General features: G+C 45.1%; 1 protein-coding gene across 1 annotated transcript in view; it reads right to left on the bottom strand.

The window, feature by feature from the left end:
* ABTB3 (ankyrin repeat and BTB domain containing 3) overlaps window positions 1–17297 on the bottom strand; it is a 77409-nt gene that overhangs the window by 45565 nt on the left and 14547 nt on the right. The window contains exon 3 of the mRNA XM_010174328.2: window positions 5557–5709. Within this exon, the coding sequence (XP_010172630.2) occupies window positions 5557–5709 (153 nt within the window). The remainder of the gene's footprint in view (window positions 1–5556; window positions 5710–17297) is intronic.

Below are 17297 nucleotides of genomic sequence, written 5' to 3'. Positions count from 1 at the left end.
ATTAATCCTTAGAGTTATGGCACCACTCTGGGTTTTGTTAAAAATATTTCCCTCTGACCCTCTGATTTTGAGAGGCAGCTCTTTCTCATAGCTGGGACAGAGGTTATCTGGTCACCCCCATTTAAATGCATTAAGCTGCATAATTTGCTCTGCTTTTGATTATTGTTTTTCCATTTTCATAACCTTGTTGTTTTTATTTATTTTTTCTTTTCCCCCAAGGAGTTTCTTCCCAAAAACAGAGGCAAAGTATTCACTTAAGTTCTTGGGTGATGGCCTCTGTTGACACTTATGCACACCACTCACAGGTGCCTCCTTCAAGGCCAGCACTTACAGATACCAATTTCACCTCTGTACTCCCGCAACAAAGGAGAAAAATGTATTCTGTCTTTGGTCAGGAGCAGAGATAGGGCCCAGACTCACAGCCAGCCAGAGACAAAAAGGGATATTTGCTGTCCAAAGGGTGAGCCCAGTACTCTCAGGGAACCCAGCTATAACTCAGAAATGCTGCCCAAATATATGAGCAAACAAGTAAAGGGGATCAAGTTATGGCTCTCCATCCGTGCACAGGCACAAGCCCTGTTGCGCCAGCTCCTGCTCTCACCACCTCTGCCTCCACCAGCACTGATGCTGCCGCCGCCAACTAAATTTGACTGGTACATAAGTGGGGGCTCTGACCTCTGACTGCACCAGTCAGCTGCCCAGCTCTGTCCTCTAGAGTCCAACCCCAGTGACCAGGGACGGCAAACAGGGGACCCTGATGCACCCTGGTAGTAATAGAGGCTGAAGAGTCTCCACGGGCTGCACATCAATACGGGATGGGGCAAGAAGAAAACAGACCTCTGTGGGACTCCACCCGTGAGGGGCCTGATGGCAAAAGCGCCATTTCCCATCGTTGCCCTTTGGGTACAGCTGCCATAAAGGACTTCGGATCTCTTTACAGAATTGTCCCAGGCTCTTCCTGCCAACACCTGCCTCCAGTGAAGCAGCAGTGGCCTATGGTGCATAGTAACGAATTCCATAGGGAGCAATCTCGCTTCTCCAGAGTGCAAGAGAAAGGCATGAGCCTTTTCATCTATGGATAAGAAGAAACCACCCCTCAAGACAACTAAACTCTGCTTCCACTCCAAATCTCGGCCAGGAGCTTGCAGCTGGCTGGGCAAGGGGATGGGAGACTAACAAGCATGAGAGGCTTCCAGACATGCCTGTGGCTGCAGAGAAACATGCAGCCTCATACACAACGCTTCTGGAGGATCTCAGTGCCCTGAGGCCACATTTGGTGTTCCTCTTCATTCAGATGCCAGGAAGGTCCCTTGGATATTAGGTGGAATGGGTCAGCAACCCCACAAGCCATTGCTTCCCCAACCAAGCTGGGGGTCAGATGTCCAGCTGGGACATTCAGATCTCAGGAGCGCCAGGACCCTACCCTCAGACAGTGCAAGCTGGGGTCTCCTGAAACGCCTCCCCCCACATCACTGGAAGACACCAGGAGTGAAGATGCTACTACCCACTTGATTCCCTTCAGCAGAGGGCAGAGCCCTTCTCAGGGGCAAGGGGACTGCTTGCCAGGCCAAGAACCACCTGGGAAAGGCAGCTTTCCCCAGATAGGCCAGAAACGGGATGACTTAGAATCTAAGAAGTGTGAGGCAATGCTGTGGGTAGAAGAGACTATTTCAAATAACACATGTGGATTGCCCTTTGTGGAGGGGAATTGCACTCAGGCCTCCAAGACTGCCCTAAAGTGGATTTTGCTTCATTTTTTGCTGTTTATGGATATCAGAATGAACATACACACCTGCACACAACTTGCACTCCAGACTGTATCCTTATTTTAACCTCTGACTGGCCAGAAAAGAGCCCTTTATCCAGTCAGGTGCAGAAGTGACCATGTGACAGTCCCCAGCATGACATTACCACATCTCTCAGTTCAGTTTGTTCCAGCATCTTTACATCCTCCAGGATTGCCATGATAATATTGCAACCAGAAATTAAGCCATTGACCCCGATAAAAAGCATGGCAGCCTTTGTGCTGAGCAATACATGATGCTCCTCCCTTGTTCTGTTTCTCTGCCATCAGCCTCCCTCCAGTCCCCAGATGTAGTCATCCATTAGCAATCCCCCCTAGCACATCTAACATTGTGTTGTGTTCTTTTTTAAACAATTGTCCCATAGAATGGAGGAAGGAAAGACATCCAAAGGGCTTCTTGTGTTTAGCTGGAGCAAGCGGAAAGGTATCCCTTGCAGATGTGATGATGAGGAGCAGCCAAAATCAGGCATCTGTTTGCAGCCAGCCAGACCCATTGCAGACTGAGAAGAGATGCTACTTTATGCAGCAGAAAGGGAGGTCAATACAGTTTTTACCACTGTACCCCTTTTTTTCAACAAATTACCTTCATCCCTGATGCTTTCATTAATAAAAGGTGTAGAGCAGGGAGCAGAGCATCCACCTTCACCAGATTTATGCCAGGAGAGAACTATTGTACACACAGTTCTCTACTGACTACACAGTTCCAGCTGCCTCACCCTGCACCTGTGTACAAGTCTGGTCTCCCACTATGACAGAGTATTTTGGACACAACTTGGGCTTCTGTCTCAGCTAGCTGTTGTGCATCCAGCAGACAATCCATCTGTGAAACCTACCTCCTTGCAAAAGGTGGTAGAGACAACTACTCTATTTAAAGCTTTGACTCCTGGAAGAAGGGGAACATTTCTATTTCTGCTCATCTCCCGAGGCTGGGGAAAGGGAAGAAACTTTCTGTCATGTCTTCTGCTGTAAAATTAAGAGAGATTAGGAAGGAGAGAGGCAGCTCCTGCCTGATTCCAGCTTTCCCCTCCTCTACCCAGAGCAAGAGCAGCTCCTCTTTCAGGAGATGAAAACATTGCAATAAATTAAGGCGAAGGATTTAGAAAAAGGATCAGAAGAGAGGAGAAAGACAAGTATTGGAATGAAAGGCAGGAAGAAAGCATGGATGATTTACAAAGCCATATATTGGGGACCTCACTGCTGGAGCAAGTGATTGTGCTAGGAAGTATCACATGGATCTGCTGGGAGACCTCCATGCTGTAGTTCAGATAAGAAACTGAGCATTTGTTTTTTATCCAAATTGATTTTGAACTTCATACCCTTTGAGATCCTGCCAATCTCTCGCTCTCCCTCTCCCCATATGCATATTTTTCCAGCGTGGAAATGTTTGCAATGACAGGTTGTGAATCAACACTGTGGAATGATGCAATATCACATGGGACCATGGGAAGTTTTGGGTTCAGGTCTCTATATTTTAGAGACTAAAGATGACTGCTAAGAGAAGCCTAGAAAGTGAATCAGTTTCAATGTTCTACTTATAAAGCCCTTTCTATAAAAGTCACAAAATATATCAAGCTAAATGCATGTAAAATCCTGCAGCTGTCATCTATCACATAGTTTACGTGAAAAGCCATCCCCTGCAAAGCTGCGTTTTTCCCCTGCTCCCAAGTCTGCATTTATGGAATTGATGCTTCCTGAGGAGTTGATAGTTGGAAACACTCCCTCCCTAATGGGGAGGCATGAAAGGCTGGTGCTTGGCTTAGTGGAAATGAGAAGTGCTGAGGGTCTGCACTGTATAAAAATGAAAAAATTCAAGCTGCAACATTTCAATTTAACATCCTGATGCCTCACATTATTCTTCAGAAAACCTCAGTCCTTCCTTTAATCTCAGGATTACAGGCAGTTGAGGTCTGACTCGCAGCTATGCAAAGAACCTGCTGCACTACACTAGCAGCAGACACAGACCTTAAAACAAAACTCAAAGTATGCGGGCACTTATTTGCAGACCTCTGCCAGCACAGTAGAGTAAGACTGTAATTTTGGGATGTCAGTGGGTGAATCGGGCCCCTGCAGTCACGTAAGTGCACACTGCAAAGTCTGGTCTCTCTAAAATCCAGAATTTGTCTCAGGAATTATTTTTCTTTTCATTCTCACCCAATTAATCCCAAGCTGAGCCCTTCAGGCTCATTCCCACTTGCAAGACAAGCAGGACAACTGCAATCACTTCTATTCTTCATGAAATTAATTCTTGATTGTAACTTTAAACTAAGTGCTGATTTGTTCGTCACAATTAATAAATTCTTCTGCAGCCTAATACAACTCTCACCAACTTCAAATTGTTTTGAAACTCCTGGAAAACTGTCTAACAGTTGATGGTATTTTTATATACATATATATATATATACACACACACACACACACACACTAACAAAATATAACTTTAAGAATGGTATATTGTGGGTTTTTTTAATCCACAGATATTTAACCATATCTACGTTAATTTTTAAGCCAGAGGATGTAGAGTAGAAACATCATTGCCTTATTTGCAATCTCATCTAAATACTGGAATAGATATTAAATTAATTGTACCCTGTCAAAACCAAGTGCTAGGTCTTCAGAAAATGTGTCGTACCTATAAGTGCTGACATTTCAGTAGGGACACAGAACACTGCACTTCTGGAAATGAGGGCCAAGATGGTTACACCAAAGAGAAGCAGTAACACTCAAGATCTGAAATCTGAAACACTAAAGTTTTCGCTTTTGAAATTCAACATATTTCTTCAATTAATTATTGAATAGCTGCAACTATAAAAAGCCTATCCAGATCTCGAAGTAACGTATTATACTCTCTGGTGAAAGAGCATGTCAAGGCCAGAGTCGACAGAAGGCAGCTGCTCTGATGCAGGCTGTCACATCACCCCCTCTGCTTTCTGTGTTGCAGGAAAGAATGCACCTACTGCTGTATGAAGAGGCAGACCGCTGAAAACTGGGGTTTATGTACAAATTTGTGAAGCAATAGCAGTGAGTAATTTCTACTTTGCCAGGTTCAGAATGCCTTTTCATATGAAAGTCAAAACCAAATATATTCTTTACTCCAGAACAGCCCTAGATCATGCTTTTTATACATGTACATAACAGTAAGACAATACAGACATTAAAAACATATCCTGGCAATAAATACTTTTAAGACTTCATTAGAAAACCAAAAGGTCACATTTGAAACATGAAAAAGTCAAATTATCTAGGGTGACATTTACAACTAATTTGAGCCAACATTAGCATGAAAAATACAATTTTACTGTGAGAGGTAGTCTTACCTATAAGTTTAAATGTGCCCTTTAAGCACAATGCTGAAAACAAAGCCCTAAAAAATACCTGCAGCCCTGCCAATTACATTTTGGTATTTTATAACAAAGTAACGTGAAGCAGACAATTAGCAGATTTCAGCCCCTCATTAGCAAGCAGAGCCTAATAGTAAGTGTAAAAAAAAAAACCCCCCAAACCACCATATGAGCAGATTACGGGCTCGATCCAGCTGTGAGATATTCAGGCACCCATTACCATGCAACCGGCTTATCCACGGATGTGAGCAAATACCAGGAGACGACTTTGCAACGCACACAGCGACAAGCCCGAGCATCCATGCACCTCTCAAGGCAACAGCAGAGCCCTCTGCCTGCCTGCTTGCTCGTCATCACTAGGAAAGAGACACACGTTTTGCACAAAGCAGATCATTTTTTTTTTTGTGGACTTACTTTAACTGTCGAGGTTCGCAGTCAACTCCCGGCAGTAAGAGCCTCGCTGCCTGCCGTACGTCATCACTGTCCACCGAGAAACTGCGTCGGTGCCCCGCGTGAGCCACGGCAACCCGTATCCACTCCATCAGGGGAGGCAGCACAATGAACGGCCTGGGAAAGCACACAGACATGAATGCTACAGTACACTAGCATCAAAATAACAGGTATACAGAGAAGAGAGGGCAGGAGGGGGTGTGTGTGTGCATGTGTATGTGTGTGAGAAGATGTATACAAAAAGAAACAAGCAAAACGAAAGCATGGGAGAGAAATTCAGCTCAGCAAATTTCAAGCAGGTCTAAATCAAGATGTCTCACCCTGTCTCCAGAGCCAGATTACTTAAGAGTGAGATATATGAGCCACACTCATTTATGGGGCTCCTGTGAGGTCAGTGCACCCGCCTGGCAAGCCCTCCCTCCCCCCCCATCCTTTGCACAGTGCATCCCAAAAAGAGGGCAGGAGCCTGGCACAGAACCACATCTTGCTCTGGCTGACACTCCCCTGCCACGCTGCAATAGCGATGGGAGAACAAACCAGGGCAGAGCAAAGGAATGCCCCCACCCCGAGATGCCAGGGATGGAGAGGTGATGTGTGAGGAAGTCTCCAGCATCTCCTGCTGATGCAACATGTGCCTCATGCTCAGTGCCGAAAGCGGGGACCTTTGCAGCTGGTCCTGCTGTATTGTGGGGGTTATCTGTGAGCAGCGTCAGAAAACAGACTGTTTCGTTTCACTTTTAAGCCTACCATTGCTTGTATCAAACTGCCACACCTTTAGGTAACAACTGTTCTGCCATTTGAGCAAAAATACACAAAACCAACCCCCAAAGGGGATGGTGGGGCTCTGGGCCACAGCCTCCACTTGAGCAAAAGCATGGACGCTCTCAGAGGCACAGTCCTTCACAAGACCTGACAGCCCTATGTCCTACCAGGAGCTGCCCATGCCTTATGTGAAGCACACAGCACACAGTTTGCCCCCAATTACACTAAAAATTATTTGGGGACCAAGAGAAAAATGCCAAACCTTATTAAATGAGAACCACAGCTTCAAGTCCTAGTTTGGATCTGAACATCATGGAAGGTCACTGCCTGTTAGGTCAAGGTGGAAAAAATCCCACTCCCCAGAGCAACACAGGGTGCAGCAACTGCCCTCCCATCCCCAGCAGGTTTGTGTGTCCGCTTCATCTCCTAGTTACTGGTGCCCAAAATACATGTCTCCTCCGCAGCTGTACACAGGAGACAAAGTCTGTGTGGGGAACGGATGAGGTAGGGTAGAAGAAATCCCTCTATACTATAAAATTTTCTAAATTGTAATATCATTAAAAAATAATAGATCCATCAAAGAGCTACTTGAAAACTATGCTGAAAGTCCTATATTTAGTGTGGACTGCAGAAAACTACTTAGACACAGTGAGACAGTTCCACATTGTGAAGTAGGTACCATTGCTAAGGAATGTTAACAGAGATTGCTATAATATTTAAAAAAAAAATAAATATTGAAATTACCACTGTCTTCAAGGAATTTCTGTAATTAACCTTCTCTTACCATCTTCTTCTGAACCTTTTCCTTTTGTTTCATGTTCTATGTGGCTCCCTTTCCCCTCCTCTTTAACTGTATAATCCCATATTCCCTCTGTTTATTAGCTCAGTTTATCATCCTAATGCTGGAAATGTTCCTTTTAGTGGAGCATCATCCCCTATTTTTGCTCCCTTAACTTCTGTTCCCTTTCATTCGATACTGCTTTCCCTTTTTGCCTCCTCTTATATGATCCCTTTTCTGGGGGGGGTGTGACAGAGAGAAATCTGAATTAGGTGCCCAGTAGGCAAATAGTTTACATTTTAAATATGTAACTTTACCCCAAAAGGATCTACTCTGAGAAAAATTATTTAAGAGGATGTTGATTCTGGAATATCCTTTTCCTATTTATAGCTCTTTATGCCGTTTATTTCTCTTTTGAAGACTTGACTTTACATAGCTCTGATATTAATATCCTTAAGGAAGGATGATATATTTCAAAAGTGCCGAAGGACAGAGAAGCCTTGAGGCCACTAACTCTCCCTAGGATGTTGGGTTCCCAAATCTCACAGGCGCTTAAATGAACAACCTCTTTTTGAAATATGACATCTTTGGCTGACTTGCCACTTTCATCGTTACTCTGTTCTAACACATGGCCATAACCTCAAGACCAGACTGCATTTGTTTCCAAGGCTTTTTATTCTCCCCAGACCTGCTGCAGCCACATAAGGAGGCAGATGGCTACAGAACACCATCTCCTACAGCTCCTGTGAAGCGATTTCCATAACCCAGTGCATTTGTCGTGATGGTGTGTGATAGTTTCACTGGGCTAGCCCTTGGCCAGCAGACAACACAGCCATTCACCCACTTCCCCCCCACCCCCAGGGGATAGTGGAGAGGACTGAGGGGGCAAGGATAAGGAAGCTTGTAGGGTGAGATAAGAACAGTTTAATAATAGAGAGAAAACTTAAAATAATACTAATATTAAAATAGTAGTGATAGTGGTAACAGTAACAAAATATGCAAGTGAATGACACCCAATGCTACTGCTCACCCCCCTCCTGACCGAGCCTGGCCTGTTCCCAGATAATGATCCCGGAGGAGTGACAATCCTGAACCAAAACCGCAATCCCAGGAGAGCGAGAGCCCGAGCGAAAGCCAGAGAGAGACAAAAGAGGAAGAGACCCTCACTAATATACTGGACATGACGTGATATGATATGGAATACCCCATTGGCATATCTAATTGTCAATTAAGTTTATTAATTTAAATATTCTTCTCCCCCCTTAAATCTTGTGCTTGTGGACTAACAGAACACAAAGTCCTTCACTTCCAGTGATAAAAATGTAAACATTGGTATGTTACCAGTGCCTCTCTCACAGCCAGTCCCAGGCTGGAAGCAAAACACAGCACAATGCTAGCTACTGAGAAAGAAACCCAGCTCTATTTCAGCTAAACCAGGACATGGTGGCAGCAGTCAGAGGAGGGAGAGGGGAGAAGCAGGGGTGCCAGGTGACTGGTAACAAGTGTTCTTGGAGCAGAAGGGACCCTCTCACAATGTGAAGTAGCTGCAGACAAGTGATCAGTGGGAGTTGTTCTCATCACTTGCAGAGAAAAGAGCAGAAAGGGAGCTGCAAATAACGCTGGAAGTGTAAAAATGCCTATAGTTACTCACAAAACTTGGTGCTAGGAAAACAGTTAAAGGGAAACTCAATTCTAGGTTATAATTTGCATGAGTGAAAATGGTCTGTATCAGAAAAAAAGAAGACAGGCTTTGTATGGAGCCCTCCTGTAACATCTGCTGGGTGAACAGAAAAGCAGAGGGCTGTGGCTGAAAAGGAGACTCGGAGGTTCACGCTTTCTCTTCCTCTTGCGCAGGTCAGAAACTTACGCAGCACAAAATCTGCCCCACCACAGTAAGGAGGAAAGCAAATAAAATCCTTTACAGCAACTGTGATAATTGCACTATAAAACTGCTTTTTTTTCTTTCCTGGTCTTGCAAACTTCAACAGAGAAATAGAAATGAATGTGGCTATTTGGTGCAACAAATCCCAAAAGAGAAGAGAATCAGCAGGGGGATTTTCTCCAAAGGCCAGTTGTACTCCATACATGAGGATGTGGAGTTCACTCACAATATGTTACATTCCTTTCCCTGAGGCAAAAAACCCCCAGCCCATCATTGCATATCTAAACATGTCAAGGCATTTGTATTTTGAGAAGAGAACCAAATATGGTTGAGTGCAATAGGTTAAAAATACCCTTCAAGAGTCCATGCACCACGTGCATAGCTGGTTATGTGCCAAAGGAGAAAGAAGAACACAAAGTTATAGGGAGGTGACAACCCACAGGACAACGTGACATCAGCAAGACTTATTTCACTTTTCAAATGACACCGTGGAAAAATGAGTTAGGCAAATGCATCACATCATTGGCATACACATTGATTTATCTCTGCTGTACAAAGGCAGGTAACAACCAGGAGAGTTTGGTCCTTCTGTGTTCCAGAGAAGACATCTAGCAGGTAAGTCACCTAGTTATGTGTTTTGGAAGTGCATACCTTGATTAAATTAATCTAAACACGATAGAAACGTGCTGGGCCTGACTCTGCCTGAATGATGTAGAACAACAGGAGCAACTCGATTGCTGCAGAAGCACCTTACAGGGGCGCGGGTCAGCGAGCACTCTCATCTCCTCCTCCAGCCCATCCTTGTACCTGTGCTTAACATTAACCACATCCTCCTGTCCTCTTTAATGCACTGTGGTTCAAAGTTAAGTGTGAGCTTAAGCAATGTCCCAAATAGGGACATCCAAAGGATGGATTTCAGCACAGGCTTGTATTTTCCTGAACTGTCATCTAAGTAGAAAAATGTGCCAGATGGGGATGCAGGGAGAGGTCCCTGCACAGAGCAAACTCCATCCCACGCAAAAGAGCTGGGAGGTGGGGGAGGGATGGGGGAAGCCAACAAAAAGCAGATCCCAGAGGGCCAGAGCCTTCTGTCCCCCAGTTCTTGGCAAGGGGACAGCAGGCTGCTCTGTGAGCATGCCCTCCCTGTGTCCCTACTTAAACAGAAAAAGGAATTATCAGAGCCTCACATCTCTGGTTCCTCCCTCCACATAGCATCCCTCCTCTTTTCCTCCAGCTGCCCCATACCCCTCTCACCGCTATTTCGGGATGGCTCTGGGACCTGAAAGCTCCTGTGCCTTGCAGACGTTTGATACCAGTTGGTACCCTGTCACGAGGGACAATCACTTGCCTTCCTCACCTTCCTCTCCTATCCCAGATATCAAATGTCCTTCTCCACATCACCCTCAGATGTGGTAGCTCCCTGCCAGCACCCATCCACGCCTCTCCTTGGCACGCTGCCCTCCAGAGTGGGGCCAACGACACCTCCATGCCCGATGAGACATTGAGTCTATCCCATTTTTTGCGAGGCTGAAGTCTCTGGGGCACTCTGAATTACAAAAGACTCATCAGGAAAGCAAATGTTATGGGAGGGGACCTAAATGTAAGGCATAACCCTCTCCAATCAAGCCACCTTTTGCCCAAAATCTACACTCCTCCTGAGATCCATGAAGCAGTCCACAGCTGCTCACCATTTCTCTTCATCAACTTGCTGGCACAGGAGATATTAAAGGTCCCATCATGCATATGAAATAGCTCAAGCTTTTTCATTATTATTATTATTGTTGTTGTTGTTGTTTGTTATCATCAATGGCAAGTATGTCTGTATGTAAACAGGAGGAAGTGTCAGATGGATGAGCATGAGAAATGTGCACTGTAAAACCCAATAGGATGCTGCATTCTTTTGGCGTGGATCTGTGAGGAGACTGATGAAGCTCCTTTTTGGACACAGCCTGCTGCAATGTTGGAGCTGGAAAGCACTAGGGCCAGCACTCCTACAAATGCCAGCTCCCAATAAACCCTCACTGTGGTTTTTCCCTGTCCCTAACACCTTCACAGGGCACAGACTCCCTGCTGACCACTGACTGACTTTGTGGTCCACCTTGCTGCCCAGTCCTTCAAGAGTAGGGCTGCCACACACACCCACCCTCTTCTGGATTTTCCAGCAAGTTCAACAGTTCTTCCTCTCCCCAGTCACTCCGTCTCCCTTGCAGGATTGCCCTGCCAGGAAAGCAGTGTCCTGTCTCACTCTCTCCTCCCACTATCAGGGTGACTCCTCCTGAGCTCCCCGCAGGCAGGTGACTCCCTAATAATTTTTGCCAGGCAATCAGTCCCAAACAAGGGATTCTCGTCTGTCACCTTTTCTGCTGTGCAGACTTAAACCGCCTTTGTAATGGCACGCTCATCACCTTCAAATGCTCCTCACCCAGGCTCACCACTCCTGCACCGCTATGGCTCAAGAACCCTGGACAGGCTACCAGCCCCTTGTTCACAGCAGAGCCCGCAGCACACTCCAGGTCCAGGAGCTCATCAAGCACACATGAGACATTTTCCCAAATAACCACAGCGCTCAAAGAAAAAAATTGTTTGTTCAAGTACAGGACAGCAGCCACTCTATTTCCAGGGGCACTTCACACTGCTCTTCAGAACCCCATCCCTTGCCCCACCACACACTCATTGTAAGTATTAAAATCAACTGCTTTGGAGAGGACTGGCTTGATGTTCTGCATCGTGATGGGAATGGAGAAATTCCTGAGGGCTAATCCTATTTGGATGTGAATTTCCACAGCTGCCTCATGCAGTCTCTCCCTTAGCTTCACCAGCTGTGAAGTGTACACAGCTGTTCAGACCTGACTTTGCTTTAACTTAAACACCTTCTGTGTGGTTCAATTATTGCAATTGCTTTGGATGATTTCTGTTTGCAGGATCCTTTAGCTACCAAGGAGGATGCTGTTGTGGTAGGTGTTGAGTTTCTTCACGCACTCCAGCCAAGGAGTGGTGACTGCAAACCTGTGTGGCAATGGCAGCCAAAGCGCTCCACACAAGTCACTGCTGTTTCAATGATTGTTTTTGCAATTTTAGAGTTAACGGTGCTTCTGAGAAGCAGAGGCTGCAATTTTGCAAGGAAAAGCCTATCTAGACAAAGGTAGGGAGATGTTTCTGCTTGCAGATATGAGTCAGCAACTTTAACATTATAAAAAGATCTTTTCATTTATTTGGTTTTACGTTTATGTTTCATGGGTGGTTTTTAAAGAAAAGCCCAGTGTACGAATTAAAAAGCATTCTCAGTTCTGACAGTCTTCATTTAGAACATACAAAACCATATATATAATGCTAGTCCATTTTTAGCATTATTGGAGGATAGAAAAGCATGTTTTTTCCAACATTTAGTGTACATTTCAGATGGGTTTCAAGCCTGCAAAACTCATATTTTATATTTACACCATAAGCTACCTGTCTTCAGAGCAAGGAAATACTTTCTGATGCCTCCAGAAGGCTGTCAGCCCTGCTCCTGTCCAGGGACCCAGCAGCACTGACTGATGCACCACGTGAGTCCACGTGCTGTCCCACACTTGGCAACTCCTCCGCCACCCCAGAAGCCTAGCTAAGGGTGACCCAAGTAACCAGTCTCTGAAAAAGCCAGTTCTGCATTTTGTTCAGGCCAAAGGATCAGTTCTCCTTGCTCTCAAAAGCCTCAGTGTGACCCATCTAGGCAGAGGGAGGGTTTACCCTCAGGCTTTCATGTATGAAGACCTTGGTGCCCCAGAGCCCAGACAAGGGTATCTGCAAGTACAGTTTTTGAACTCGCATCAGTGTTCGAATGCACCATCTCCATTGCCTCTCCTTCATAAAAACATTAATGGCAGAGACTCAAAATGCAACCCAGTCAAAGTGATGACTTGGCCAGCAACCACAACGAGGAAATATTTCACAAGCAGTTCTGACATCAAATTTGACACAACTGGCTGCGGTGTAAAACCCTGGAGAGATGCCAGCGTTGGGAGCGCGGCGCAGAACAACCCGGGTAACGCGCTGTTCTCACAGGGCTGCACGTAATTTTCTCTATTTAAAAAAAATCCTATAGCCATCCCAAGGACAGCTTAAGCCCAGCTTGATAAATTAGATGTAGAATACATTTCCAGCCCAGCAAGGATATATTGTCTGACAGCCGAGCAACGAATAGTGCTTGAACTATTTCTTGTAACATGTGCAACCTCATACACTGCCGGCAGCTGCCGATACATTCCTGAAGGGATTTTTAAGTAGGAAGTTTGATATTTAGGATGCAAATACAGAAGATTTACGTAAGGATGGATCTGGCATTCCTTTTCAGTGGTTCCCAGTCAAATCAACCCTGATGGTTGAGTTCAGCAAGGCCATGGTTTACTTTGTGAAGTTTTCAATTAAACAGGGGATAAAAATATATGGGGTTATAAGGGAATATGCCATGCCAGCACATCAAGCAATTCTAAACCCTTCTTCAGATACACATTGCAAGGTTCATTCAGGTTCCATAGCAGGACTTCCACATTCCCAGTGCGAGCACTTTACCTGCTCTTCATCAGTATTCCCCAACATGCCCTGCACTCTCTGCTGGCCTTTGCTGGCAACCGCCCTACCTGGGGAGTTTGTATCATGTAATTTAAATCAGGGACACATTTCCCTAGTTACCTTCTTGCCGAAATTGTTCCACAAGTATAAGCTGTACTACAGACATGGCTGTACCAGTTACGAAGGTGCTTTGAAAGAGCTCCAGTTATTTTATAGCAGTGGAGCGCTCCTCTCATTTAGGGGGCTGTATCCTATTAATTAGCCAAGTACACTGAATAATTAATATATGACTAATATAATAATAACTATCCAAAGCATGAAGCAAAATTCAGATGACAACCCCAACTCTTCCCATTAATCACAAACAACTGCAGGCTACAAGTTACACATGTGTGCATGTGTGGGGCATGTGTAATTTTGTGTGTGCATCCACGCACACCTGCAATGCAGGCAGAAAAATAAAAAGTAAGCAATAGCCCATGGGAGTTTCCTGAGGGATTTCTCTGCATACAGGGAAAAGTAGTGAAGGAAAAGTGAAAAGAAGGTTAAAACCAGACACATATCCATCAACTCAAGGGGAAAAGCTAAAGGCTGCCAGGTGCTACAGCGAGTTAATGCTCCTCTCCAAGGTGGAGTGGCAGAGGAAAGGCTGGAGAAGGAACTTTGCTGCCTGTGAGCAGAATTAATGGGTGGTTCTGGACCGGCTGCGCTGCTGAGCTGCTGCTTCTCAATGAGTTGTTAATGGGGAACATGGAGAGTTAGGAAGTAATGAGGACTTTGTCAATACAGCTGTGGATAAAAGCGGGTAAGGAACCACTTAAGGAAAAAACCATCATACAAATCTGCAACTACAGATTCTGTGCTTTCCGGTGATTAAGAAATTACTTGCGATAATTTTGGAAGTGGTATAGAGGCTGAGAAGCAAAACAGAACCACGGGACAGATCCTTTTATTAAACCAGAAGCAGCAAACAAGAAAGAAATCGTGGTAACAGTGGTCTACAATGTCTTCTTTATTTAACTCCTGGGAAAGCAAAAGAATGAACAAACCTAAACAATCTGCAGCTGCCTGCAGGTGGAGGCACTGGAGGGGCACTGACATTGCAGGCAACACCTGGCACAAGACAAATGTCACTATCACATCCTAGCTGGATGCATTAGGGAAGGGGGACCCCAAGAAGAAGGTCCACACCACCCCTCCTCATACCTCCATGCCTGCCAAAATAGCTGTCTACATCCCCACAAACAGGTCCACACCCCTTCCTGTACCTCTATCCCTGTCAAAATAGCTGTCTACATGGTACCCGGGGCCATTAGATAACCTAACCCAGCAGGACTGGCTTGTGCTGCTGTCAACACAGACAAAAAAAATCAGAGGGTTTCTTCCAAAGTGACCAGATTGAAAGAAGAATATGAATTTGGGGTGGGAGGGGGTAACACATCCATCTTATGGTTGGGTTTGTTGGCATTTAGGAAGTGGGGAATCTCTTCCAGGTTTTCTGAGCTATCTTGGCCCCTTTCCACCTCTTCCCCTTCCCATGAAAGCATCTTCCCCCGCAAGAGCTTTGCTGTATAACCACTTCCCCCTTTTACATTTTGTAAAGACAAACACTATTAAAAACGCACCACATTCTCATTTTTTTTACCTTCACAAAGGGCAAACACAGAGAAACACTCCCTAGAAAATACTCCCTAGAAATGAAACTCCAGATTTAGTCAAAGGTAAACATCCATTTTACATGTCCCCCAAGACTTTGAAGGGAATACCGCTTTCTGTGCTAAGTGAAAGTGCTAAGCCAGGCAGGACCGCCACCGTACCAGCTTCCCTCCTGTATCCAGCCTCAGCAGAACCACATGCAGAACCTTTGCAGCTCCCTAATTCAACCCAGTTCAGAGCTGAAATCCAGGTGGGATGGGGACAGGTGAGGAGAACGGGAGCAGCTCTCAAGGGGTCACCGAGTCCTGCAAGTGCCGGAGGAGCTCTCTGGCTGCATCCCACAACCCTCTACAACCTGGGCATGCGTGCTCAGGGAGGAGGGGACCAAGATGGTAGCCAAGTTGGCTTCATGTGAGCCAAGGACAACCCCGGTTTCATGGGAATAGTGCCACGGCCAGATCCACGCAGTCCTGGCTTCTCTGTACCACCAGGGACACAGAGAGGCCAAGGATGGGGGAAGATACCTGGACCTCCCTGCTTCCTTGTGAGCTCCTTCAACATAAAAGCAATTGCCACAGCTGGAGAAGAAGAGAGGGAATACAGCACGCAGACACAGCACAAAGCTTGCAAATATTCTACATATAAAAATATCATATTTTAAAAACCCACTCCCCCCAATGCACAAAAAACCATCATGGAAACTGAAACCACCAGAAATAAGTCATGGACCACAAAGCGTGCTTGCGTGTAAAAAAAGGATGGGAAATAGGAAGGCTCCTCAGAGCGCTCAGGAGAAGTCAGCTTCGCTGATCTCTTCTCCAGGCAGCACAGGACGGTTGTGTCCAGCTGATGAAGCTCCAGAGCACAACCCCACGGAAATATCCAGGCTCATGCTTAACCCTGCACCGCTCCCACTCCAGCGCTAAGTCCTAACGCATGTTTGATTAGGCAACAGAAGGAGTATCTGCTCCGTCCAAAAGTGACCACAAGCTCTTGGCAATAACACTGAGTACTTGCTCTGGCCCTAACCGCACACCGCAGCTGTTAAACCAGCCTGCCAAAGGAAGACATCTTGCCAGACAAAGTATTCAAAATAAAGCAGAGAAGAACAATCACTTTAAATAATCAGCATTTCAAGTGCTCTAACGAAGGGAACATGTATTAAGGCCACCTCAGAGAAAGCAAAACCTGTTAAAGCAAATGCTAAAAGCAATTTTTCAAATATTCCTGCCCTTTTCACTTTCCACAGGGAAGTCTGTAGAAATCTTATGAAATCGGAGCCTCAGCATTATTCACCTTTATATTCCCACTGGTATTACTCCCACAGATGGGGATGACAGTTCAGGTGAGGGTATTTTCTAATTTTTGGTTATTTTTTGTGCATACCAACCACTCTTGGACACAAGTTAAGCCTTCTGCAATAACAGAAGGATGAGAAATCATGAGATTAAAAATATTTTTTTTAATTGAGAAAATTCTCAATTATTGTAACTTCCCTTCTGTTTTGTTTGTGGGTTTTGGTTTTTTTTCATACTTTGGAAACAATAGAGCAAAAAGTGACAAATATGCTCACAAACCGACCCAAACTTGAAAAGAAACAAAATGCCATCCCAGGCAAATGGCAAAATTCCCAGTAACATCAATAATGCCAGAGTTTCATCTTGTATGCTATTCTGTGAATCAATATAAAAGTATTTCAATGAAGATATCATATTATATACCATTTTTGATTATACATACAATGAGATTCTCAAATAAATGCTGCTTTTGAGATGCAGACCTCATACTGAAACAATAACCAAGCCCCTATATGTGCAGCTCTTGGAGCACACGTGCCGATCAGAGTTTGGCTCACACATGTAGAGTGATATATACACTGGAATGTAAATATGAAGCCCACATGAAAAAGCAGCTTGCATTTGCACCACCATGATACCCATCTAAAAATGAATACCCAGCCTTTTCCAAGCACCAGCCTCTCCCCTGATCTCCATACTGGGGAAGCCTAGTTTAGGGCTGGTGAGTAGCACAGCTGAGAAATAGCAGAGTGTGACCCAGCACACAACTGGAGGCTTGTGT

This window comes from Antrostomus carolinensis, unplaced genomic scaffold (genome assembly GCF_000700745.2).
Source record: "Antrostomus carolinensis isolate BGI_N321 unplaced genomic scaffold, ASM70074v2 scaffold5698, whole genome shotgun sequence".
Lineage (NCBI taxonomy): Eukaryota > Metazoa > Chordata > Aves > Caprimulgiformes > Caprimulgidae > Antrostomus > Antrostomus carolinensis.
This window is presented reverse-complemented; position numbering and strand designations above follow the sequence as displayed.